The sequence below is a fragment of the Saimiri boliviensis genome, chromosome 16, assembly GCF_048565385.1.
Source record: "Saimiri boliviensis isolate mSaiBol1 chromosome 16, mSaiBol1.pri, whole genome shotgun sequence".
Lineage (NCBI taxonomy): Eukaryota > Metazoa > Chordata > Mammalia > Primates > Cebidae > Saimiri > Saimiri boliviensis.
The window spans coordinates 84,983,655-85,009,385 of NC_133464.1; the positions used below are offsets into that span (position 1 = coordinate 84,983,655).

The 25,731-nt window shown below is 42.9% G+C and overlaps 1 protein-coding gene across 3 annotated transcripts in view; it reads left to right on the forward strand.

Moving 5' to 3' along the window:
• Positions 1-824: 824 nt before the first annotated feature.
• Positions 825-25,731, forward strand: part of SACS (sacsin molecular chaperone) — a 101,515-nt gene continuing 76,608 nt past the window's right edge. For 2 of the 3 annotated variants that reach the window (XM_074387928.1, XM_074387931.1), the window contains exons 1-2: positions 825-926; positions 23,886-24,399. In XM_074387928.1, the coding sequence (XP_074244029.1) occupies positions 24,374-24,399 (26 nt within the window). In that variant the 5' untranslated portion in view covers positions 825-926; positions 23,886-24,373. Of the gene's footprint in view, positions 927-972; positions 1,143-23,885; positions 24,400-25,731 lie in introns of those variants that run through there. The other variant, XM_074387929.1, reaches the window with a different exon arrangement.

The window sequence follows — 25,731 nt, forward strand, 5'->3', positions numbered from 1 at the left end:
GGTCTAGATTTGGTTAAGCTAACTGAGACGAATTTTCCACAGGAGCAAAGCAACAAGAGGCTTCCAAGCTCCAGTATTTCCAGACAAGCCGAAATTCTAGATTTATATGGATAAAGTAGGCAGTTCTACTAGGAGACTATCATGAGGAATATGGTGTGTCCAGGCCAGTAGCCAGAGAGTTGTGGGCTGAAATGAAATAAATGCTGGTGGTATTTCACATCACCCATCAGAGGAAACCAGAAAATAGAGTTCCATTTGATTTATTGTTACAATATTTTTTATTATTAAATGGAGACTAGAAATTTCAACTTAGAACAGCCTCTGTACAGCATTTCACAGTTTACAACACATTTTGAGTGAATGCTTTTTTTTCCCCAACCATTGAAACCTCATATCCAACTCCAAATAACATACAAAAAGCAGTTTGTGAGCTACAACATGGAATGCAAATGCATTCTGTTGTGTTTTACCTGTGGGTGTGTGGCTGAGGTTTTGTTATTTTTGATAATGACAAGATTTCCCATTTGGACATTGCCAGGTCTTCATTTCCCATAAGGTACTTGAGGCCCACGTGTGACTTGTCTAAGGTCACATAGCTGGTGTGTTTAATAGAGCCAGTCTTCTGTTAGCCATACCTACTGGTAAAAATTAGCCTTTGCCGGTGAAGAGAAAAAAAAAAAAAATCTGTGGTTGGCTGTCACCTCCACACTCAACAACAATGCTGCATTTGCAGCATTATTGACACCTAAGGTTGATGACGGTCCTGTCTCTTTAAGAAGAAAAAAAAAGACTGCCGGATAGGGGGAGCGACTGACTGCGGCAGGAGCCGCCTGGACTCAGTGCGGCTGCGGGACAGTCACGCCGGGACCTGCAGATGGCACCGGAGGGACACAAAGGCAGGGAGACCCTGAGGCCCGCAGCCCCTGGTGAGTCCGAGGCTCCAGCTGGGTGACCTGCGAGAAGGGCAGGACCAGCCTGCGGACGGGCGGGCTCCGCGGCGCGGTTGGCCAGCGGGTCCCCCGAGCCTGGGAAAGCAGGGCTCGGCCACTGCAGCTGCGGGGGGAGGAAAAGGGACACCCTCGTTCACACACCCGCCTCCAGAGAGGACGGAGGCAGACACGCCTTCGGCGCGCCGTGCAGCCGTGAGTAACGAGCTCTTTTGAAAATGTACAGTTCGGGTCGGCGGCCTGTGAACTTGTGGGCGACGAGCGCTGCAGGGTAATTAGGGAGATCTGCCTGGGGAGGACGCTGGACTCGCCGCTCTGTCATTTTAATTTCCACCCGGGGCGCCCTGCGTGGCCACAAGGGAGCCACTGCAGTAACGCAGTGTGGGGTCCAGAGTCTAGCTGAACAATAAGACGGGATTCTGAAAGTGGCTTACAGTTAGAGAATCGCTCTCACTTTAAAGAGCATGCCTTCAAACAACGCCGTATGTCATGGTTATCTTCTATAACATTTGAAAATCCTGCTTTTAGTTAAAAACATTTCACATATTTAATTTTATTCTAATAAGTGATCATGAGATTATCTGAAAGAGTTTTCCAGCTCTAGCCACAAAACCTCTCTCTTGCTGTCTTTTTTTTTTTTTTTCTTCCTATAATAAGGTTAATACCTCAGAGAAGAGGACTGGATTTGCTTCTATTATAATATATCAATTATTTTGGCTTTAATTTTATTCTGCCTCTGAAGATGGATAAAGCCTGTTCGGCTTAAGAAGAAGGCAGAAGCCAGGCTGATTCCACGTGCCTCCCAAGCACAAGCTGCCCTGAAGTTATTCTGAAGGGGAACTCTTCATTTTCCATCAGTGCAGATAAAAGTGATTGATTCAGCGGGTCATGGACTAAAAAAAAAGTAATAATAATTGACACTTAATCCCGCTGTATTTGCCACATGACAAGTATTGTTTTTCTTAAGCTGCCCATTGATAATCAGACGTATTCTAGGTTAATGCAGGCTCATGATGTCCCAACAGTTTTACTTATGACCGTCCAGATTGCTTTCCCTAATCTTGCCCGGAAATCTCACATTGGCCTGTGACAGCCACCCCCGGTTTCCTTTCTTCTCTCCTCCTCAGCCGTCCCCTTCATCCCTTCATCCTTTCTTCACCTGCCTTGGCTGTCTGAATGGGCAATTTTTTCTTTCTTTTCTCCTTGGGTCTTAAAGACTCCTTCAGTCTCTCTTTCAAGCAAAGCAAACCAGATTTTCCACCTTTCTATATTTTCCTTATATCTTACTTGGTTTATAAGAACATTTCCCATGATTAAGTGTTTTCTATTCTTCACGTAATAGGAAGAAAAGTCCAATTACAGCTCTTGAAGACTAAGGTTTGCTTACATCCAAAGCGTCTCATGAACTGTTGCTTTAAACCGAATTTGTCCCCAGAAGCCCTGGGTTCAAATCTCAGCTCTACCACATCCTCACTCTGCAGCCCCTCACAATCCCCATTACTTCTTCAAGCCTCAGTTCCTTCCCGTGACAGAGATGATGCAATTATTCACTTAATGGTCACAGGGCTGAAACCAGGTGATGTATGTGAAGGCCCCTAGCAGGGTTCTTCAAGTGGTGTCACTATTTAGTAAGAGTTTTGTTGTTTTCTCACTCAATCCACCATCTACCTAACTACCCATCCATGGTGAAGCATGCCAGAGTGGTTCATGCACCATTTCCCTAAAGGAATAAATTTTTAAATGAACTTCTGGCTGAGTGCATCTGAATGAGTTCTGATCAGTACAAAATCTATATTCGGTTCTTGCTATGCACAAAACACTGTTCTAAGACCTCTTATGTATAAAAAGAATGCTGATGTTTCCATGTTGCCATAAGAGTATTCTTTGGAAGAGGGAAGGACAATTCCCTTTGTACAACTCTTCCTAAATCCTTCATGACAGCAGCAATGATGATATTGACCGTTCCCACCATGAGCCTACATGAGGATTGCTAAATGTGATTGGTGTGGAGGATGCCAAATTGGAAGTCAGAACAGTTCCCATTGCTATTCTGATCTTGGACAGCCTGGGTGGCAATTTGCTCTTTGCATTGCCAATCCTGTTACTATTTTAATTTCTACTTTATGTGCCTTTCTCCTGCCATCTTGTCTTTCCTTGAACTCTGCACTTAAGACACTGTGTCAGATTTTAACACCTAGGATAAGGCTGTTGCACCCCTACCTAAGGGGGAACATAGTGAAGTTGGGAAAAGCACTGGATTGAGGACCAAAGGGTGTGGCTCTAGCCCTGCTTTGGCTTCTCTTTGTGCTAATGAGAAATCCTTTTAATGTCATCTCAACGGTAAGAGACATCGAATAATCTTTAAATTTCTTTCAAGTTCTGGCTGAGTGATTCAGATAGCTCTCTTTAGGGTACCCTCAGTTTATAAGAATTATCTGATCAAATAAAATGCTTTTGTCTCACTGATTCTTGCAATAGCCTTATGAAACAGGCAGCCCCATTTTGCTGATTACAAAATGTAAGCTTCAGAGTAGAACCCCAAGTATTCATTAGTGAAAGGAAAGGTTGAAGAGATGGTAAGACTCGATTCTCTTAGTGAGCATCAGTGAGTTAGTTCTCAGACTGAACTCTTGAGTTCTGTTCCTGCCATGGTATCCCCTTCAAGGCACTTCAAGTTGATGATGATATGAAACCCAAGGTGCCACATTGGTTCTGGGTTTTCTCAGGAGAGATCTATGGTCCACTTATAATAACCTTACATCAGAACAAACATTTGTTTTAAATATTCTGCTCAAGGTTAAACCATGAATCTGTCATCTAGGGCAGAAAATGAGGGCTTCACAGTCTACATAGCCTTTTAATTTAATATGTTCTGAAATGACATTTAAAAATAAATCAAAGCCACCCTAATATAATTATGGGTGATCATTTAAATTGTATAAATCTCCTTACTTCATTAAAGTAGTAGGTGCTAGAAACGAGTATTTGAATTTTATATGCAAATAGAATGTGTGCACATTTTTACATAGCAATAGTTTAGCCTTTTTTCTTTGTTTTTAATGCAGTAATACATTTAACTATTTTAAAAATTCTAATAGGGTTACAAGATAAAATACACAAAATATTGTATAAGACAGAAACATAGTAAAAATAATTCATGGTTTATCTGAAACTCAAATTTAAGGTGTATATGTTTATAATTTCTATTTGCTAAATCTGGCAATATGATATAAACAGAGCTTTAATTGATAAATTAAATGATAGCTACTTAAAGCTTGAAGATATTAGTTTGTTAGGTCTTTAAGCTTGAAACTTAAGTTACAGCCAATCTTTACGAGTTTTCTGTCAATTATACCAAATATCCCTTTAGTTTTTTTTTTTTTTTTTTTTTTTTGAGATGGAGTCTTTCTCTGTTGCCAGGCTGGAGTGCAGTGGCGTGACGTCGGCTCACTGCAACCTCTGCCTCCCAGGTTCAAGTGATTCTCCTGCCTCAGCTTCCCAAAGTAGCTGGGACTATGGGCGCACATCACCACGCCCAGCTAATTTATATATTTTTAGTAGAGATGGGGTTTCACGATGTTGGCCAGGATGGTCTCCATCTCCAATCTCATGATCCACCCGCCTCAGCCTCCCAAAGTGCTGGGATTACAGGCGTGAGCCACTGCGCCCAGCCTCCCTTTACTTTAATTAATTAATTAATTAATTAATTTTGAGATGTTGTCTAACTCTGTCACCCAGGCTACAGTGCCCTGGTGCGATCTCGGCTCACTGTAGCCTCCACCTCTCAGGTTCCGGTGATTCTCCTGCCTCAGCTTCCTGAGTATAAGGCATTACAAGTGCCTGCTATCAGGCCCAGCTAACTTTTGTAGAGACGGAGTTTCACCATGTTGTCCAGGCTGGTCTTGAACCCTGATCTCCAGTGAGCTGCCTGCCTCAGCCTCCCAACGTGCCAGGATTAGAGGCGTGAGCCCACTCAATACTGTTTATTAAATGTTTATGCTAACTGACCATTCAGAGACAATCCTGATAATGAAGAACTGATCTATGTTCAATTTACCATCATATTCCTGAGAGTCCCTGCTAAGAATAAAAAAAAAAAATACCCAAGATTTTAAATGTATTTGGAGTAAGATAGACTGCATTTTGGAACCTGGCTCCACATCATACTAGTTCTCACAGTTAACCTCCTGCAGCCTCAGCTTCCTCCTTAAATGGGACTTAGGTTAAAAATCCCCACCTCAAAGACTGAATAACAGTTTAGTGAGCCTCTGCCATGGCTGCACATGGTCAACCCTCCCAAGAGTTAGTTGTTAAAGAAATAATTGAATATTTTTCCCTTCAAAAAGTCAGGTATTATTAGATAGTATCAATTAAGATATTATCAAGTATTCTGAAATGACACTTAAAAGTCAAATCTATTTTAGTCATATAATCTATTTTTATTCTATTTTTTATTTTTATTTTTTATTTATTTATTTTTTTTGAGACAGAGTTTCGCTCTTGTTACCCAGGCTGGAGTGCAATGGCGTGATCTTGGCTCACTGCAACCTCCGCCTCCTAGGTTCAAGCAATTCTCCTGCCTCAGCCTCCTGAGTAGCTGGGATCACAGGCACGCGCCATCATGCCCAGCTAATTTTTTTGTATTTTTAGTAGAGACGGGGTTTCACCATGTTGACCAGGATGGTCTCGATCTCTTGACCTCGTGATCCACCCACCTCGGCCTCTCAAAGTGCTGGGATTACAGGCGTGAGCCACCGCGCCCGGCCCATATAATCTATTTTTAATATTTCATCTAACAACTTTATTGAGATATTCACATACCATACAATTCACTGTATATGATGTTATTTTTATGTAAAATTTTATCTTTGAGGATCAACTGAGCTTTTGAAGGCAAACCTAAGACTCTGGGTGCTTCTACTTCAGTGCCGGTCCCCAGCCTCCTACAATTAGCTCTGCCAGCTGACAAGCTAGAATATGGGGCTTGATAAACTACATACAAAATATGTGTAGTTTTATTATCTGCAAATTGGATAAAGTGACTAAATTTTTCACTCTTTATTGAATACTTTCTGTATCCATAAACCTAAGTAGGGGAGTCAAAGGTGAATAAGATATTCTTGAGGAACTTTCAGCAAAGTAGATGTGAAACATTTGTATGACACAGAGCGATTTGAACACTGGGGTAATAATTTATATATTTTTCTTATTAAATCTGAAATACGCTATCTTTTCTATTTGACATTTTACATCAAAATCTTTAATTACGCACACACAAAAGAGCAGTAGCACTCACCTTTAGCTTCACCTTTGGTGCTCTAGAAACTATTTTATGTACATATTCAATTTCTGGATTATATTTAAGGTCGGGCACTGGCTGTGGTGACCCTGACCTTTCCTGCAGCACACTGCGACGTCATGGGTCTTTCATTAATGTCATCCATAATGCTTGCTGTGCCTTAAAGGTCCACTGATTTACAGCGTGAATTCATTTGACTTTTCCATTTTGCAAAGATTCCATTTTTAAAAGCAATTTAGTCTCTGCTGACTCATGTTTTCTCCTGAAGTCAAGAGGGTGAGATGATTGCTTTGCTGATAATTCTCATGGAGGCGTTCTGTGGTCCTGAAGTCTGTCTGCGTTTGGCTCCTTGTTTTTTAATGTAAGGGGCTTTCAAGGGTCAGCTTTCACCATATCCCAGAGGATTGAACCATATATGAATTTGGCCGAACAGGATAAAAAAGGATGAATTTTTCATTCCCATCTTCGGATGAACATGGATCCCATTCTTAGGAGATCACCAAGGGCAATTCTGCCTCTATTCCTTTCTCAGAGCGTTTCTAGGGAAACTCAAGCTATTCTGCCAAGTGCAGCTGCAGGGGTGTGACTGTGAGTGAAAAGGGAACGAGTCCTTCAGGGAAGAGGGACTTACTAGTCCCAGAGACACCCTTAAGACAAGGCAGCATATCAAAGGAGATAAAATAACCCAGTGGCTCCTGATTGTATTTGAATCTCATCCCTGCAAGAGAGGCCTTTTTTGTCCAGTCCTCTGGGGACAGCCAGGTGCTTCTGTGCCAGTTCCTGGGAAGCCTGCTTTATCCCCCTTCTCTCTGGTGCAATTCGCTTTGTCACCTCAGGAGCTTCTTCACTTCCCACACTCTTCTCCCGCCTACCTCTGCCAAAGGGCAGCATTTAGCTCAGAGAACAGCACCCATTACTTATACAATGGTTGTGATTTAAGTCCTGAGTCTCCTGGCTGTTTCTGTTTTAAACTGTGTAACTCAAAAAACTTTTCCCATCCAAACATCAGCCGGCATGTTAATCTTCCTACTCCTTAAATGAGATCATATGTACAGTAGTGCCAAGTCTTCCTACTGTGGGTCAAGCCTAGATGCCAAAAGAGGATATTTTTGCTGGGAAGACCAAGAGGTCACTGAGTGCACACGTGCTTGTTAGCTGTGGGCAGCAGCTTCAGGTTTCAAGCTGGAGAGGAGAGGAGTCCCCGTCCCTAACAGCTGCTGGACAGCACTGATCGTTTTGACCCCTGAAGCATGAAAAGAGGTCATGAATCACTGCACAGAGAATATCATGAACACATTTCACATCACTTCATGTGTTAAAAAATACCACATCAGCAATGGTAGTAGCATCTAATATTTGCAAAAGCCGTCTGCAGTTGACTAAGTGCTGTTACAACACAGTTCATGAATAAGGCAAGCTGGCCCTGTTTAGGGTTGAGGAAAGTCAGGCGCAAGAATTATGTGATTCTCAAGCCACGGTGAGAAGACCTAAGACTGATTTCTTCCATCAGGTGGTGCCACTTCCCACATGGTAGGGTAGAAGCAGCTTTCCTACCTTTCAGAAAGAGGAGGAGGAAGAAATGAGGTTTAAGGGTGTGAAAGGAAAATATCTTAGGATCCCAAAATCACCAAGGAAAACTCAAGCCAGGAACTGCTTAGGGCAAACCTGTCTCCCATTTTATTCAAAGTCACTCCTCTACTCACTGAGATAGATTTGCCTCCTTTGGAAAGGCTAATCAGAAACTCAGAAGAATGTAACCTTTTGTTTTATCATCTATCTGCGACCTGGAAGCTCCCTTCCCACTTCCAGTCTTCTGCCTTTGCTTCAAGTGGTCCAGCCTTTCCACGCTGAATCAGTGTACTTCTTTTGTTTATTTATTTTTTTTGAGACAGAGTCTCAATCTGTTGCCCAGGCTGGAGTGCAATGGCACAATCTCGCTTCACTGCACCCTCCAACCCCCTGGGTTCAAGCAATTCTTCCATCTCAGCCTCTCAAGGAGCTGGGATTACAGGCACTGACCATCATGTCTGGCTAATTTTTGTATTTTTGGAGAGACGGTGTTTTACCATGTTGGCCAGGCTGGTCTTGAACTTCTGACCTCAGGTGATCCACCCACTGTGGCCTTCCAAAGTGCTGGGATTACAGGTGTGAGCCACCGCATCTGGCCTGTACCTCTTACATACACTAATTGATGTCTTATGTCTCCCTAAATGTATAAAACCAAGCTGTGCCCTGACCACTTTGGGCACATGTCATCAGGACTTCCTGAGGCTATGTAAGGGATGCATCCTCTACCTTGGCAAAATAAACTTTCTAAATTAACTGAGACCTGTCTCAGATTTTCTGGGTCCACAGAAGGCCTATACTTGTGTCACGTACTCAGTCATGGGGAAGAAGAAAGAGCTGGGAGCCACCAAAATTTAAACGAAGTATGGGCTGTTGCTGGACTCTTCTGAGCACCAGTTTCCTTCTCTGTATAATGAAATTCACAATTCCCTATCAAATCAATAAGCTGTAATGAGACCAAAATAAAATCATCCCTATGAAATCACTTTAACAATTTGAAAATACCATGCTCCTACAAGGTAATCCTATCATACTGCATTTTAATTTTCCTATCAATAACATTTCAGCTATATAAAAATTTCGTATATACTAACATTCTCTGCCGCGTTACACAGACTCCCAGTGGCCACACACTAGCTCGCAGGCACAAGCTGACTCCCGCAGGCAGGCAGGCGGAGTGAGGCTCTGGGGCCCCAAGTCCAGCACCCACCTCAGATCTTCACGTCCCGAGCGGAGCAGTAGGGATGACTTACCTGGGTGCCAAGTAGGCAAAAATGGCATCTTCCCCACCACGTGTACGGGAGGGTCAATTCCTGGATGCCGAGGGGCCGGAGCACAGAAACTGCACGCCCACTTTCCCCAGGAAAAGGGCAGGCAGGGCCCATGGGGACAAGGATTTCCCCCTCCTCCCACCACCATGGATATAAGGCCCCACTGGACACCAAAGCCTCAGCATATCAGGCCCCAAGTGATACAGGACTCCAGGTGGACACTGGACATCATACCAGGTTGATGCCAGGCCCCAGCCAGGTGGACTCCAGTCCCTGCAAAAACATGAGGCACGAGGTGGATATCAGGTCCCAGTTTGGCACATAGGCCCCAGGTGGACTCCAGGCCCCAGCTGCACATCAGGCCCCTGGTGAATGCCCATGTTAATACCAGGCCCTGGGTGGACACAAGGGCCCAGGCACATTCAGGTCACAGGTGGAAACCAGGCTCCAGATGGACATCAGGCATCTTGGTGTATGTCAGGTCCCAGGTGAACACCAGGCTCTGGAGGAACATCAGGCCCCAAGTAGATGTCCAGTCCCCAGGTAAATATCAGGGCCATGGTGAACAGGAGGCCCCAGGTAGACACCTAGGCCTCTGGTGAACATCAAGCCCCAGGTGGACACCATGACCCGAGGGGAATATTTGGCTCCAGATGGACATCAGTCCCTAGATGAATGCCCAGTTCCCATGTAGACATCAGGCCCCAAGTGGACACCAGTCCCCAGATGAACATCAGGCCCCACATAGACACTGGACTTGAGGTGTACACCAGGCACTAGGCTCATACCCAGGCCACCGCTGGACACAATGGAACAGCAGGTTCCAGTCAGTGATATAATAAAGCACATTGCAAAGCTCCTTCATCCATATTGTCTTAATAATTAATTGGGCTGGATATTCATATGTCCATATACAGGCCTACTAACCTCAGAAATGTACTTATTTAGATTCGTAAAATGTGTTTGGACTTGTTTAATGCAAACTCAGTTTCCATTCAGTGATTTAAAACAGCACATCACAAAGCTTCTTTGCATATAGCTTGGTTTTCGTTATTAGAATGGGATGTTCATATATAGGTCTAACAGCCCCTGAAATGTCATATCTGAGATTCTACAAAACATGTGTTTGGAATTTGTTTCATGGAAACAGATTCCATTCCTTTATATAAAAGGGCACATTAGAAAGCTTCTCCTCACATAGCCTGTTTTTCATTATTAGGGCTGAAAATCTATATGTTTATATATAGGTGTAATAGCCTCTGAAATCTCATTTCTTTTTTTTTTTTGAGATGGAGTTTCACTCTTGCCCAGGCTAGAGTGCAATGGCACAATCTCGGCTCACTGCAACCTCTGCCTCCCAGGTTCAAGCGGTCCTCCTGCCTCAGCCTCCTGAGGAGCTGAGATTACAGGTGCATACCACCACACCCAGTTAATTTTTGTATTTTTAGTAGAGATGGGGTTTCTTCATGTTGGTCAGCCCGGTCTCAAACTCCTGACCTCAAGTGATCCACTCGCCTCAGCCTCCCAAAGTGCTGGCATTACAGGTGCGAGCTACCATACCCAGCCTGAAATCTCATTTCTTAGATTCTCCAAAATGTGTGTTTGGAAATTGTTTAATGGAAATTCCAGTTGCATTCAGTGATATAATAAAGCACATCAAAAAGTTTTTTCACATATAGCTTGTTTCTAGTTATTACTACTGGATATTTGTATGTTCACATATAAACCTAACAACCTCTGAACTGTCATTTTTATAGATTCTATAAAACATGTTTGGAACTTGTTTCATAAAAACACAGGTTCCATTCAGTGATACAAAACAACACATCATAAAGCTGTTTTTAGTTATTAGGGATGGATACTCATATAGTCATACATAGGCATAATATCCTTTGAAATGTCCTTGCTTAGGTTCTGAAAAATAAGTGCTTGAAACTTGTTTAACAAAAACAGGAGTTCCATTCATTCGTATAAAATAGTATATCACAAAGCTCAAAGCTTCTTGCTTTTAGGTTATTAGGGCTTGCTTTTAGGTTATTAGGGCTGCATATTCATAGGTTTATATATAGGCCTAAAAGCTTCTGAAATCTCATTAATTACATTCCACAAAACATATGTTTGGAACTTATTTAATGAAAACTCATGTTCCATTCAGTGATTTAATAAAGTACATCACAAAGGTTCTTCCCACATAGATTTCTTCTAGTTATTAGGGCTGGATATTTGCAGATTCATACACAGGCCTAATACTCTCTGGAATGTCATTACTTAGATACTCACAATATGTGCTTTTGGAACATGTTTAACAGCAACACTGGTTCCATTCAGTGATGTGAAACGGCATACCCCAAAGCTTCTTCACACATAGATTGTTTTGTTGTTATCAGGGATAGATATTCATTTATTCCTATATAGGCCTAATAGCCTGTGGAATGTCATTCTGCAGATTCTACAAAATGTGTGTTTGGAACTTAATAAAAATACAGGTTCTGGCTAGGCGCAGTGGCTCACGCCTGTAATCCCAGCACTCTGGGAGGCCAAGGCGGGCGGATCACGAGGTTGAGATCGAGACCATCCTGACCAACATGGTGAAACCCTATCTCTACTAAAATACAAAAATTAGCTGGGTGTGGTGGCGCATGCCTGTAGTCCCAGCTACTTGGGAGGCTGAGGCAGGAGAATTGCTTGAACCCGGGAGGCAGAGGTTGCAGTGAGCCGAGATTGCGTCACTGCACTCTAGCCTGGCACCTGGTGACAGGGCAAGACTCCATCTCAAACAAAACAAAACAAAAACAAAAAAAACACAGGTTCCGTTCAGTGATGTGAAAGAGCACATCACAAAGCTTCTTCATACACAGATTGTTTCTAGTTATTAGGGATGGGTATTTGTATATTCATATACAGTATAGATCTAATAGCCTCTCTAATGTCATTTCTTGGGTGCTAAAGAATGTGTTTGGAAGTTGTTTAATAAAAATGCAGGTTCCAGTCATTGAGATAATAATAGCAAATCACAAAGCTTCTACTCACATAGCTTGTTATTCCGGCTGGATTTTCATATGTTTATATATAGGCCTAATAGCCTCTAAAATCTCATTAAATAGATTCTACAATATGTGTTTTTACAACTTGTTTAATGGAAACTCACATTTCATTCAGTGATATAATAAAGCACTTCTTCACGCATAGCTTTTTTCTAGTTAATAGGTCTGGATATTCTTATGTTCATATATAGGCCTAATAATGTCTGATATTTCATTAGTTAGATTCTACAAAATGTGTTTCTGGTACGCGTTTAGTAGAAACACAGGTTTCTTTCAGTTATATGAAACAGCACATCACAAAGCATCTTCTCACACAGACTGTTTTAGTTATTAGGGATGGATATTTGAATATTCATATAAGACAAAATAGCCTCTGGAATGTCATTCCTTAGGTTTTACAAAATGTGTGTTTGGAAATTGTTTAATGAAAACACAGGTTCCAGTCAGTGATATGAAACATCACACAGCAAAGCTGCTTTGTGCACAGATTGTTTTTAGCTATTAAGGATAAATATCCGTATATTCGTATGTAGGCCTAATAGACTCTGAAATGTCATTCCTTAGTTTGTACAACACATGTGCTTAGAACGTCTTTAATAAAAACACAGGTTACATTCAGTGATATAATAAAGCACATCACAAAGCTTCTTCTCACATGGCTTCTTTTTAGTTTCAGAGCTGAATTTTCATATGTTTATATATAGGCCTACTAATCTCTGAAATCTCATTTATTAGATTCCATAAAACATGTGTTAGGAACTCGTTTAATGAAAGGTCATGTTCCATTCAATGATATAATAAGGTACATCAAAAAGCTCCTTTGCACATAGCTTTTATCTAGTTATTATGACTGGATATTTGCATGTTCACATACTGGCCTGATAACCTCTCATATGTCATTACTTACTTCGATACACCACAGGTGGACACTCAGGCCATAGGTAAATACCAGTCCCCAGGTTTACATCAGGCCCAAGTTGGACACAAGACCCCAGGTATATGCCAGGCCCCAGGTGGACATCAGGCATTTTGGTGTATGCCTGTTCCCAAGTTGACACATGAGCCCCAGTTGAACACAAGGACTCGCTTAAACTTCAGGCCTCAAGTGGATATCTACACCCTAGGTAAATACCAGGGCCACTGAACAGTAGGCCCCACGTAGACAAAAGGCCCCAGGTGGATGCCTAGGCCCCTGGTGAACACCATGCCCCAGGTGGACACCCTGACCCCAGGCTAACATCCAGTTCCCGGTGGACGTCAGGCTGCAGGTGTGAAGGCCCAGTTTCCATGTGGACATCAGGCCCCAGATGGACATTAGGACCCAGGTGGACACTGGACTCAAGGTGTATATGAGGCACCAGATGCCACAGATGAACACGATGTCACAGGTGGATACCCATTCCACAGAGGATACCAAGGACAGGTGGACATCTAGGCTCAAGGGCGACATGAGGCTTTCTGTAGGCAACAGGCCCGGGTGGGTATCAGACCCCGGGTAAACACTCAGGTCCCAGGAGTACAATAGGCCTGAGGTGGATACCCAGCCCCCTGGTGGATACCCAGTCCCCAGCTGAATATCAATCCTCATGGGACAGCACACGCCACATGGATACCAGGTGCCAAGCAAATGCCTAGGCCACTGGTGAATATCAGGCCCCAAGGGGACACAGACCAGAGCTAGACATCTGGCCCCAGATGGACACCCAGGACCCAGATGAGTATCTGCACCTCAGGCTGACATCAGGTCCCTGGAGAACGCCAGGCTTCAAATGACCACCAGGGCCAGGTGGCTACGGAAGCCACAGGTGGACATCTTTACCAAGCTGACACCCAGGGCCCAGTTGGACACAAGGCCCCAGAAGAACAACAGGCCCAAAGTGGACATAGGCCCCAGGTACACACCAGGTCCCAGGTGGATACCTAAGACCCAGGTAAATAACAGGCCCCAGGTGGACACTTTAGGTGGACACCAGGCCCCAGGAGGATACCCAGGACTCTGGTGGACATTAGGCCCTGGGGGACGCCAATAGCCAAGTAAATATCAGCCCCCAAGTGGGCACTGAGGCCCCAGGTAAATGCCCAGGTCTCAGGTCCAAAACAGGCCCCTGATGGACACTCTGGCTCCAGGTGAACACTTGACTCCAAATGTCCTGGGTGGACACCAGGCCCCAGGTGGATACCCAGGCCCCCATCCGGTGAACATCAGGCCCAGGTGCACATCCAGGTCCCATGTGGACATCCAGGCCCAGGAAGTTCTCAGGCACTGGGTGACACTCAGGCCTGGGTGGATGTCTGGTCCTAGGCTGACGCCAAGGCCTCAGGTGGACACTGGGAACTAGGAGAACTTCAGGGCCCAGCTGAAATCAAGCCCGGAGTGGACACTCAGGCTCTTGCTAAGTACCAGGTGCCAGCACAACATTGGGCCCCAGGTGGACATCAGACCCAAGGTAGACACTGGATTCCATGTAGACTTTAGTCCCCGGTTCACAGTCACACCTCAGAAAAGTACCAGGCCAGGCCCTAGGTGACTTTCAGACCCCATCTTAGTTCTAGGTAAACACCAAGTCCAAGGTGAACAGCAGGCCCAGGTGGGTACATCTAATCCACAGGTGGACATCAGGCACATCAGGCACCAGGTTGACACACAGGCCCCACATAGCAGCTACCTACACCACCGGTGGACATGAGGCCCCAGGGACATACCCAGACCCCAGGTGACTCTTAGGCCCTAGGTGAACACCGGGTCCTAGACGAACATCAGGACCCAAGTGGATGCCCGGGCCCTTAGGGATCATCAGACTCCAAGAGGACACCAGGACCCACGTGGGCAGCTAGGCCTGGAGGGACATCAGGCTCCATGTGGACACCCAGTCCCCAGGTGTATACACCAGTCCTCAATAACCGGTCACATATTCTCTGGCCAAATGCAATAAGATCATCTCCCCAAAGAATATGTATTCTTTTAAACTATGAAAACACTTCTCAATCATTGTCAAGATTAAGTAACTCGTAATAGAATGCGAACACACACAGAAACGGCGATGAAACGCCTCCATCCAACAGGAGTGCAAGGCTGCCCAACTAGCCCCAGAGCAAGACCCACCACAGGCTTTGCATGGAGGACGCACAGATTCGAACAGAAGAAAATGTGGGACTCGAGACTGCAATATAAAAGGAAAAAGAGCAGCTGTGCACTCCAAGAAATTCAAGAAAGAAAGGGTGGCATGGAGAAATAACTAACCCAGACCCAGAAACACGAGAAACCACACTGCGAAATGAAATGGCGAGCCAAATCAAGCCCTGTCTAGAGTTCCCATTGCGGGTCTCTCCCAGACGGCTTCGAGGCCTGCAAATGGCGAAGGCAGCCCTGAACCGGGCCTACCCACCTTGCAGAAACTCACCACCACCGGGAAAAGACACTAAAAGCCGTGCTGGTCCTGTTGTACTGGACCGAGCATAGAAAGTCAACACCAAGACAAAAGTATGTCAAATTGCAGGGTCATTTATTGCCGGTGACCACGGAGGACTCGCGTCTCTCCAACCCATGGCCCCGAGTTCAGGGGGAGCGGGGCTTTTAAGCTGAACAACCACATCCTGGTTTTAGGGTGAGGGGATGCAGGGCAAGCAACTTTTCAGCACTTATTGATAAGCAAAAGCAAGCACTTTTCATAGACGCCAAGGTCAGCAGTTGCTGCAAAGAGAATGGGGAAGCCGTTACAGCTTATTTTAAGAACAGCTGTGTCTTTTACAAAATGGCATTTCTCAGGTTCTAACTTTTTGGCTAGCCTTGTTACATCCAGCGCTTACCTTGCTGAAGCTTTTGGCAGTCCCTGGCGCCGCCGGCTGCGTCCCTGGCTTTCTCCGAGGGCCCGTGGTTTGGGCGCACCCCTTCTCGGCTCTGGTGTCTGAACCGCGCAGGACCGGCCTCCGGTGCCATGGGGGAGCCGCCCTGCGGGTTCACACAGGTCCCCCCAACCCCCCGAACGGGCCGTGCTCTCGCTCTCGGGCACCAGCCCACTCCAGTCGGGCAGTCAGGTGTGGTTCGTCTCTGGGGCCCCAAGTCCAGCCCTTGTCCCACATCTCCTGGCCCTGAGCAGAGCCTCAGGAACATCTTACCCAGCAGCCTCCTCGGCCAAAATGGCGCCTTCTCCACCACGTGTGCAGGAGCGCAAGTTCCCGGATGATGGGGGTGGGAGGAGGGAGCACGGAAACTCATCACCTACTCTCCCTGAGAAGAAGGCGGTGCCCGTGGAGACACAGCCATGGGCACCTTGGTAGTCACAAATGCTAGATTAGAAAATGATATTCTGGTCGGGTGCTGTGGCTCACGCCTGTAACCCCAACACTTTGGGAGGGTGAGGCAGGGGGCTCACTTGAGGTCAGGAGTTCGAGACCATCCTGGCCAATATAGTGAATCCCCATCCCTACTAAAAATACAAAAATTAGCTGGGCGTGGTGGTGGGTGCCTGTAATCCCAGCTACTTGGGAGGCTGAGGCAGGTGAATCACTTGAACCCGAGAGGCGGAGGTTACAGTGAGCTGAGATGGCATCACTGCGCTCCAGCCTGGGAGACAAAGCGAGACTCCATCTCAGAAAAAAGAAAAAAAAAAAAAAAAAAAAAAAAGGAGATGGGTGCTATATTAAAGTACTCAAATGTGGACACATACCAGATAAGAATTTATATGCAAGAGAAACACATATGTCTAAAAATCTTGTAAAACGTTAAGCGTATAATTATTAAGGAACAAAAAGCATTTCTGTAATTTAAAACAGTAAAAATTAAGTTGAACTAAATATATCTCTATTTCATTACAAGCAGGGATAGTCTTTGTACTATATTTAAATGCAGGTTTTATGCATATGAAAGAATAAATATAAATTATAGCCTGTTGCCGGCTCTCCACTTTTCTCTTTGGTCATTTCTTTTTTTTATTTTTAAGAGTTCTTTCTATATTCTGAACACAAAGCCTTTGCTGATTGCTGTGTGGCAAATATCTTCTATTTTATGTAGCTCGACTTAGGTGAGCAGAAGTTCTTAATTTTAATGTAGCTTGAACTTTTTTTTGAGATAGAATCTTGCTCCCAGGCTGGAGTGCGGTGATGTTCTAAGCTCACTATAGCCTCTGCCTCCTGAGCTCAAGTGATCCTCCCACCTCAGCCTCCCTAGTAGTTGTGACTACAGCCATGTGCCACCATGCCTGGCTAATTTTTGTATTTTTTTGTAGAGATGGGGTTTTGCTGTGTTGCCCAGGTTGGTCTCAAACTCCTGAGCTCAGGGGATCAGTGTTCCAAAGTGCTGGGATTACGAGTGTGAGCCACCACGCCCGGGTTTGTAGTTTGAATTTAACAATCCTTTCCTTTAGGGTTACTGCTTTCTATGTGTTAAGGAATTCTTCTCGACTCTGACGCCATTAAGATGTTGTGTTCCACTTCCTTCTAAAATTTTTATGGTTTGATTTTCTCACGTGCTTAACCATCTGGAACTGATACTTGTACACAGTGTGGGGTACAGATAAATTTTCATGCTTGTTTCCATTTAGTTAAGCTCTTGCCCCAGTAACATTTTTGGAATGGCCCAGCTTTCCTCCACTAAACCACACTGATACCTCTTTCATGTATCAGGTTCCCATTAACGAAAGGGTCTGTCTCTGAGCCTTTTACTCTCTTTGATTGTTCCTATGTGAATGCAGCATCATCATTTTGGTTTCATGTTAAAGCTTAGTATCTTCTAGAGCAAGCCTTCCTTCTTCTTCTTAAGTAGTGTCTTTGGTTATTGTCTTTTTATTTTACAAGGTTGTTAGGGGTTTGATTCAAATTGCTTTGAATTAAAAGATCAATTTGAGGAGAGTTGACATTTCAATGATACTGAACTTTCTGGTTAATCATGTACATATCTCCCTTTTTGAAATGGTCTCTTTAATGTCTTTCATTTAAGTTTACAGATTTTCTTTCTAAAATTCCTATACAAGTTCTTTCATTATAATTATTACTCCCAGGCCTGGTGGCTCCTGCCTGTAAGCCCTGCACTTTGGGAGCCTGACGCAGGCAGATCATGAGGTTAAGAGATCAAGACTATCCTGGCCAACATGGTGAAACTCCATCTCTACTAAAAATACAAAAATTAGCTGGGCGTGGTGGTGTGCACCTGTAGCCCCAGCTACTCAGGAAGCTGAGGCAGGAGAATTGCTTAATCCCAAGAGGCAGAGGTTGCTGTGAGCCGAGATAAAGCCATTGCACTCCAGCCTGGCGAGAGAATGAGACTCCATCTCAAAAACAAAATAATAATTATTCCAAGATAACATTTTTTTCTTGCTATGGTAAATGTCTATCATTAACAAACACTTTTTACTTAAACTCTTGCTGGTATGTAAAATGCAATTTAATTTATAACAGTAATCTTGAAAACATCTATTATTAATATTGGCAGTTTGTCTGAATTTTGTAGATAAATATTCATTTATCTATGAATAGTGACTTTTCCCCCCCCTTCCCCTCCTCCCTGTTCCTCTTTGTTTTTTCCTGTCTTGTTCGGGCTGCTCCCTCCAATACATGCTGAGTAGAAAAAGAGATTGAGAAATATCATTATCACTGGTAAGCGCAAGATTTGCCTTTTAATTTGCACTTTAAAAAAGTTCCCTTCTTTTTTTTTTAGATGGAATTTCTTGTTGCCCAGGCTGGAGTGCAATGGCACGTTCTTGGCTCACTGTAACTTCCGCCTCCCGGGTTCAAGCAATTCTCCTGCCTCAGCCTCCCAAGTAGCTGGGACTACAGGCATGTGCCACCACGCCTAGCTAATTTTGTCTTTTTAGTAGAGATGGGGTTTCACCGTGTTGGTCAGGCTGGTCTCAAACTCCTGGACTCAAGTGATCTGGCCTCCTTGGCCTCCCAAAGTGCTAGGATTACTGGCATGAGCCACTGTGCCCAGCGGCTCTTTTTCTTTTATCTTGATCAGTCTTCCAGAAGTTTGCCAATCTTAGTAACGTCTTTAAATAATTAAATTTTATTTTTTCTGTTAGTTCCCACTGTATCTTTTTTTCCCTTTCATTAATTTTGCTCTCATTTTTGTTTCCTATTTTCTTTGGGTTTATCCCCAAAGTATTTTTTCCTAAGTTCTTAATATGGATACTTAATGTAAGGCCGGTTGCCTCGCCGGAAGATTGGACACACCCACCTGTGCACCCGGCACCAGGCTCTGCACCCGGCACCAGGCTCTGCACCTAGCTCTGCCACATGGCACACCTGGAAGTCTCCAGCTGATGCAAGGCTCCTGGCAGGCTTTCCCACTGGAAAATCCGCCCAACAACCCGCCAACCAATAGCGGCCCGCCCCATCTCAATCCTGCTCCCCTGGAGTCAATCAGAGCATCCAGCTGTTGCTCCTTCCTCCTAGCCATAAAAACCCCATGCCCCAGGAAGTTGATTCGACTCCCCTGGCTCCTCTCCCCAGGACCATGGAACCTCGCCTGGGAGCTGAATAAATTGGATTTTCATTTTCTTATAATAGCCTCAGTTTCCTCATTTTAAACTCGGCAATAAACTTTACACTTAAGTCACTAATTTTTTTAGCATTTCTTCTTTCTGGATGAAATCATTAAAGGCTATACATTTTCTCATAAATTTACTGATCTCCGTTTTTCATAACAAAGAGCAGGTTAAAGACAGTGTTTTCAGGAGGCACTTTGATCAGCGTTTAATAAGTCATTTTGTATTTATTTTATTTGTCGCTAAAGTTATTCTCTATTCGTGGTACTGGGTTTCCATTTATAGTAGATGGAAAGTTTCTTTTCGTAATACATTTAATTAATTAAAATATTATTTTGGGAAAAAAATGTTAAATAAAAAATAAATACATGGTACACAGGCCAAACATCATCAAAGCAGTATGTTAGAACTGAAAAGTAAAAAACAAATTGTGAGGGTGTTTCATCAGGGACTAGATTTTGGGAAAAGAATGATCTGGGTAATTTCACCTTCGCATGTATTGTCCCATAGCATACACAATGGTTCAATCACGGTGGGTAATTTTTGACCGCTACGGAGACTGTGGCAGGTTGCAGTGAGATGAACATCTGCGTAAGTTCTAAGTGTCCGGGAAAGGGACAATAGTGTTTGGAATTCTAAATTTTGAGTTAGATGTTAATGGCAGAAGTAGTATTAAAATTAAAGACTGGGCTGGGTACTGTGGCTTACACCTGTAATCCCAACACTTTGGGAGGCTGAGGTGGGTGGATCACGAGGTCAGGAGTTCGGGAGCAGGTAACCAAAACAGTGAAATCCTGTCTCTATTACAAATACAAAAATTAGGCAGGTGTGGTGGTGCATGCCTACGGTCCCAGCTACTCGGGAGGCTGAGGCAGGAGAATTGCTTGAATCTGGGAGGTGGAGGTTGCAGTGAGCCCAGATCGTGTTACTGCACTCCAGGCAGCAGAGTAAAACGCTGTCTCAAAAATTAAAAAAAATAAATAACATTAAAAATAGGAAAATAAAAATAAAATTAAAGGCTGGAATATTTGAAAGAGATCGCATTCAAGAGGCGTGAGACAAGGACACAGTGATCTCTGAGACCTAGCACGCGTTCATCAAGGACAAGTCACGTGTTAACCCACTTGCCCTTTATAGATGAGACTTTCAGATTGACCGGTCAATGCAAGTCAGAAGGAAGACTGTAGTTTGGGTCAGTAATACACTGGGTAGAATCATCCTATTCTGTTAGAAATGACTGGAGCAAATGTGATTGATGACCGTTTGTTTACTTATTTATTGGAGATGGAGTCTTGTTCCGTCGCCCAGGCTGGAATCCAGTGGCGTGATCTCTGCTCACTGCAACTTCTGCCTCCCGGGTTCAAGCCATTCTCCTGCCACAGGAATAGCTGGGACTACAGGCATACACTGGCATGCTGCCATGCCTAATTTTTTTTGTATTTTTTAGTAGAGACGGGGGTTTCACCATGTTGCCCAGGCTGGTTTCAAACTCCTGAGCTCAGGCAATCCATCCACCTCAGTCTCCCAAAGTGCTAGGATTACAGGCGTGAGCCACTGCGCCTGGCTGATGACAGTATATTTATAAGAGAGTTAAGAGAAATTACTAAGAGCTAAGAGAGTTACTGAGAACTACTATTCAAAGACTGGTTTTTGTAATGAATGTATCATTGTCCATTGGGAGTAAAAGTTAATAATTTGCCACGGGGCTCTATGCTGTTTAGCAGTTTTATTAAACATGCCTGGTGATAAGAAGTTAATTAATATTCTAGATTATAGAACATGTTTTCTTAAAGTTATCGACAAACTGGAATTAGAGATTCAGTGAGGCTGACAAGCATGAATGTGCAGTGTCCTACTGAGATCAATACTGCTCAGATTCCCCTTGGGTGTTCCCACAGAGGCCGAGTCCCAGTGCAGACAGCCCTGGAGATCTTGTTTCCAGTGCAACTTATTCCAGATTTCCCTTCAGCTCTTATCAATCATACAAAACCTGCATGTGTTCTCTAATAAGTTCATATTTTAAGGTTATATCTATAATGATATTTTAATTAGCAAAATATTTTTTATCTAAAAGACATATTTGTATTAATTTCTATTCTCAGAATCATTGATGAGTTTAAAAATATATATACTTGTCTAGAATTGTAGCATTTAAAGGTGCTAATAACTTAGAACACTTAATTCCAATTCCTATATTTTACAGATAAAGAAATGGATCCTAATCCTCTACTTTATTATACATGACCTCTTTTAATTTAAATATTTCAAACTGGAGTCCAATTTTAAGTTATTATCATACAAAAGGTTTCCATCCTCTTGCTAATATAGTTCCTTATTATAATTTTAATTCTTAAATCCTTAATTTACATATATAGGTTTTCTAATTCTTGACATGGCAATCAAAATTTCATGAATTAATTATTCATGAAAGAATAATAAAATTTTGCATTGGTATGTTTAAATTAATCTCACTCGTGATGCCTAGTAATATTTTTAATTGTAGCAAGTTACTGGGGAAGTGTTTTCAGAAAAGCATTTACAGTGCCTATGGATTTATTTTCCTGGGTTTTCATGAATATCCGAGAACTAATAATGTAATCAGCATAGCTTAGGCTATTATTCCTACATTCCTTGTTTCCCTCACAGTGAAACATTGTTGCATAGCAAATACAGAATAAGAAGTCAGTTTTGGTTTTTATTGTTTTTTGTTTTTTGTTTTCTGAGACGGAGTTCCACTCTTGTTACCCAGGCTGGAGTGCAATGTTGCGATCTCAGCTCATGACAACCTCCGCCTCCTGGGTTCAAGCAATTCTCCTGCCTCAGCCTCCCAAGTAGCTGGGATTACAGGCGCACGCCACCATGCTCAGCTAATTTTTGTATTTTTAGTAGAGATGGGGTTTCACCTTCTTGACCAGGATGGTCTCGATCTCTTAACCTCGTGATCCACCCGCCTCGGCCTCCCAAAGTGCTGGGATTATAGACGTGAGCTATTGCGCCCGGCTAAAAAGTTTGTCATTTTCACTGAGACTTCCTTGGGTCAGCCCAGATTGTGCCCAGCACCCTAAAAAATAAATAAAATAAAAAGTTTGTCATTTTTTTCTTCTATTTATTTCTTAAAATGGTTGACTATTACAGGTGCCAATAGTTATAAAGAATATTACTAGTAAAATAAAGCCTTTCTGATGACACATTTACTCTTTCTTTTCTAAGGCAAGTATTTTGCTTTCAAACATGAGTTATTATTGTACATATAGGGTTGTAGGTTTGGGTTGAGTGTGGTGGCTCACACTTGTAATCCCAGCACTTTGGGAGGCTGAGAGGCAGAACCACTGGAGGTCAAGAGTTCGAGACCAGCCTGGCCAACATGCCAAAACCCCATCTCTGCTAAAAATACGAAAATTAGCTGAGTGTAGTGGCAGGTGCCTGTAATCCCAGCGACTCAGCGGGCTGAGGCAGGAGAATCATTTGAACCCAGGAGGTAGATGTTTCAGTGAGCCAAGATCACACCACTGCACTCCAGCCTGGACAACAGAAGGAGACTAAAAAAAAAAAAAAAAAAAGAAAGAAAGAAAAAGAAAAAAGTTGTAGGTTTGGATTTAAAGGGTGTTGTTAAAGGCACATTGTGTGTGAGTGAAGCATATATTTTCACTTGGAAGAAGTCAGGGAAATAGAGGGAACATGAAGCTAAGTGGTCAAGTAGATGTACTTTTAATTCCTTTTCTGTTTTTTTTTTTTTTTTTTTTTTTTTTTTTTTGCGATGGAGTTTCACTCTTGTTGCCCAGGCTGGAGTGCAATGGCATGGCAATCTTCACTCACTGCAACCTCTGCCTCCCATGTTCAAACGATTCTCCTGCCTCAGTCTCCCTAGTAGCTGGGATTACAGGTGTGCACCACCATGCTGGCTAATTTTGTATTTTTAGTAGAGATGGGGCTTTACCATGTTGGTCAGGCTGGTCTCAAACTCCCGACCTCAGGTGATCTGCCCACCTCAGCCTCCCAAAGTGCTGGGATTATAGGCGTGAGCCACCGCGCCTGGGCTGTACTTTCAATTTCTATAGCTGCACATGTACGTTTGTTGGTTGCCTGTCTTGTGAGGTGAGAGGCAAATGCCATGCTCTTTGGCAGAGCTGTCGTGTCACCAGCAGAGTATAATTAGAAACTCACTGGAGCTGAGCACCATGGCCGTCTTCCATGAGGAATTGCATTTTCAGTGTAGTACATTGACTTCAAGTGCTTTTCTTGAAGTCTTTTTTACCCTTCCTTGATTTTTCTTCCAGGATCACAGAAGTGAGGCCAAGATGTCCATGTCATCAGAGCCAGAAGAAAGGCTCTTACCAGGGAATATTTTACCTCTGCTGAGATGAGGGTGAGAAACTTCAAAATCCAAGAACTTCTGGACCATCTTTCCTAGGAACCTTCAAGAAGCACAGAAAATTATCAGATGAAAATCAATTGAGTTTGCTTTGGGGGAAAGCCAAAAACGTTTAGCGAATCCACACTGTTTTACCTTCAGAACTTTTGTGGGTCGCTGGATCAGAAGGCAACCATTATCACACTGGAGAGTCATACTTTAAGGAACACAAATGCAAAACACAACCATGTTTCCTGACATCAGATGATGAATGGACACTGAGGGGAAAACAGGCTTTTTTTTTTCCCACTGGCAAGGAAGAGCTGAACTTGGAGTACACATTTAAAGGAAGCACACAGGGAAGACTTAAACATACTTTCATGGTTTTCACAAACAAATCCAGGAGAAGCGATCATGGAGACCAAGACCAAGGAGAACAGGTAAGTGAGTTAATGTTTTAAGTGACAATGATGTGCATTGGGATTTTAAGGCTTGTTGGGTTTTCCCAAATGAAACATAGATAGGCAAAAACAAATGAAACACTTGAGAGGTAAAAGTGAACCAACTATCCATACCTCAGTTCTAACTGTAACTGTATATGTGATTTTTCAAGCCAAGGGTTGAAAATAATTCCTTTCCTTTGCCCAGATAGTTTTGCATTTTCTTTATGCTGGTGAGGCTACTGTCACGGAGAGTTGACCAGAAGTAGCCCATTCTCTCCTTCATAAAATATATCTATGAGTGTCCCTCTCTCACTGCCATGTGATTGTTTGGAAAACACAAAATAAACAACTAAAATACGTAGAATTGTATCAAATAACCCAAGGAGAGAGGCAGAGAGGAGAGAGAGAGTGAGAGAGAAATACTTTTCCCTTTATCAATTATGACAATAAAATATAATACTTCGTCCTTTTCTCAAATTCAGTTGCTGTCTTAGAAGAATATATGTTTATTTTACAAGCTTGAGGATTTATGCAAAAATACACATATGTATATTTATATAATTATTTCTTAAATTTCTGTATGCTCTTCTTAAGCATAACAAAATACTCTTTCATTAATTTTGAATGCTGTATTTTGATCTTACATTCAATAATTGAAATTTTAGTGCCACAGAGATCAGGGAAGGCTTTACATCTTGTAACCTACAGCAAATAAAACGTCTTCATATTTGACTTTCCAAACCAAAACATTGAAAAAAACCCTCACTATTTGGTTTGCTCTTTACCTTTTGAAAATTGTTACCCATTTGACAATGGAACAAAGTGGGACTTTTTCAGTGGCACTTGCCTCTTCGATCAGGATTGATTTTGTGACTGAGTGTTATTTAAGTGTGTGAATGGACAAGAGTATTGAGACAACATTATGGGTTTAATATTTATTAAGGGATTCAAAAATTGTATTATTTTCTGTATTTCTAGCATTATGAAAAGTCATGTGAGATTAATTTCCACTCCATTACAGATGCAAATTATTTAATCACGAGAGACATCTACTTATCTATCATGATACCTGTTATCTTCCAGTATTTCTGTGGATTTTTTTAAACCTTCTAAAGCGCCTCCACATTAGTGCCTTCCCTCCTAGTTTTGGAACCAGGCTTTTTTCCAAATCAAAGGTGAAATCGTTTTCCTTGAACTTACCAGTCGGCTTCTTTGTATTGTTAATTTCATTTATACATCCATTTTAAAGAAGAAGGACTATGTAGAGTCATTGACCCTGACACTAACTGTACATTTTTAATAATTAGGATTGATTTGATGCCTCTAACA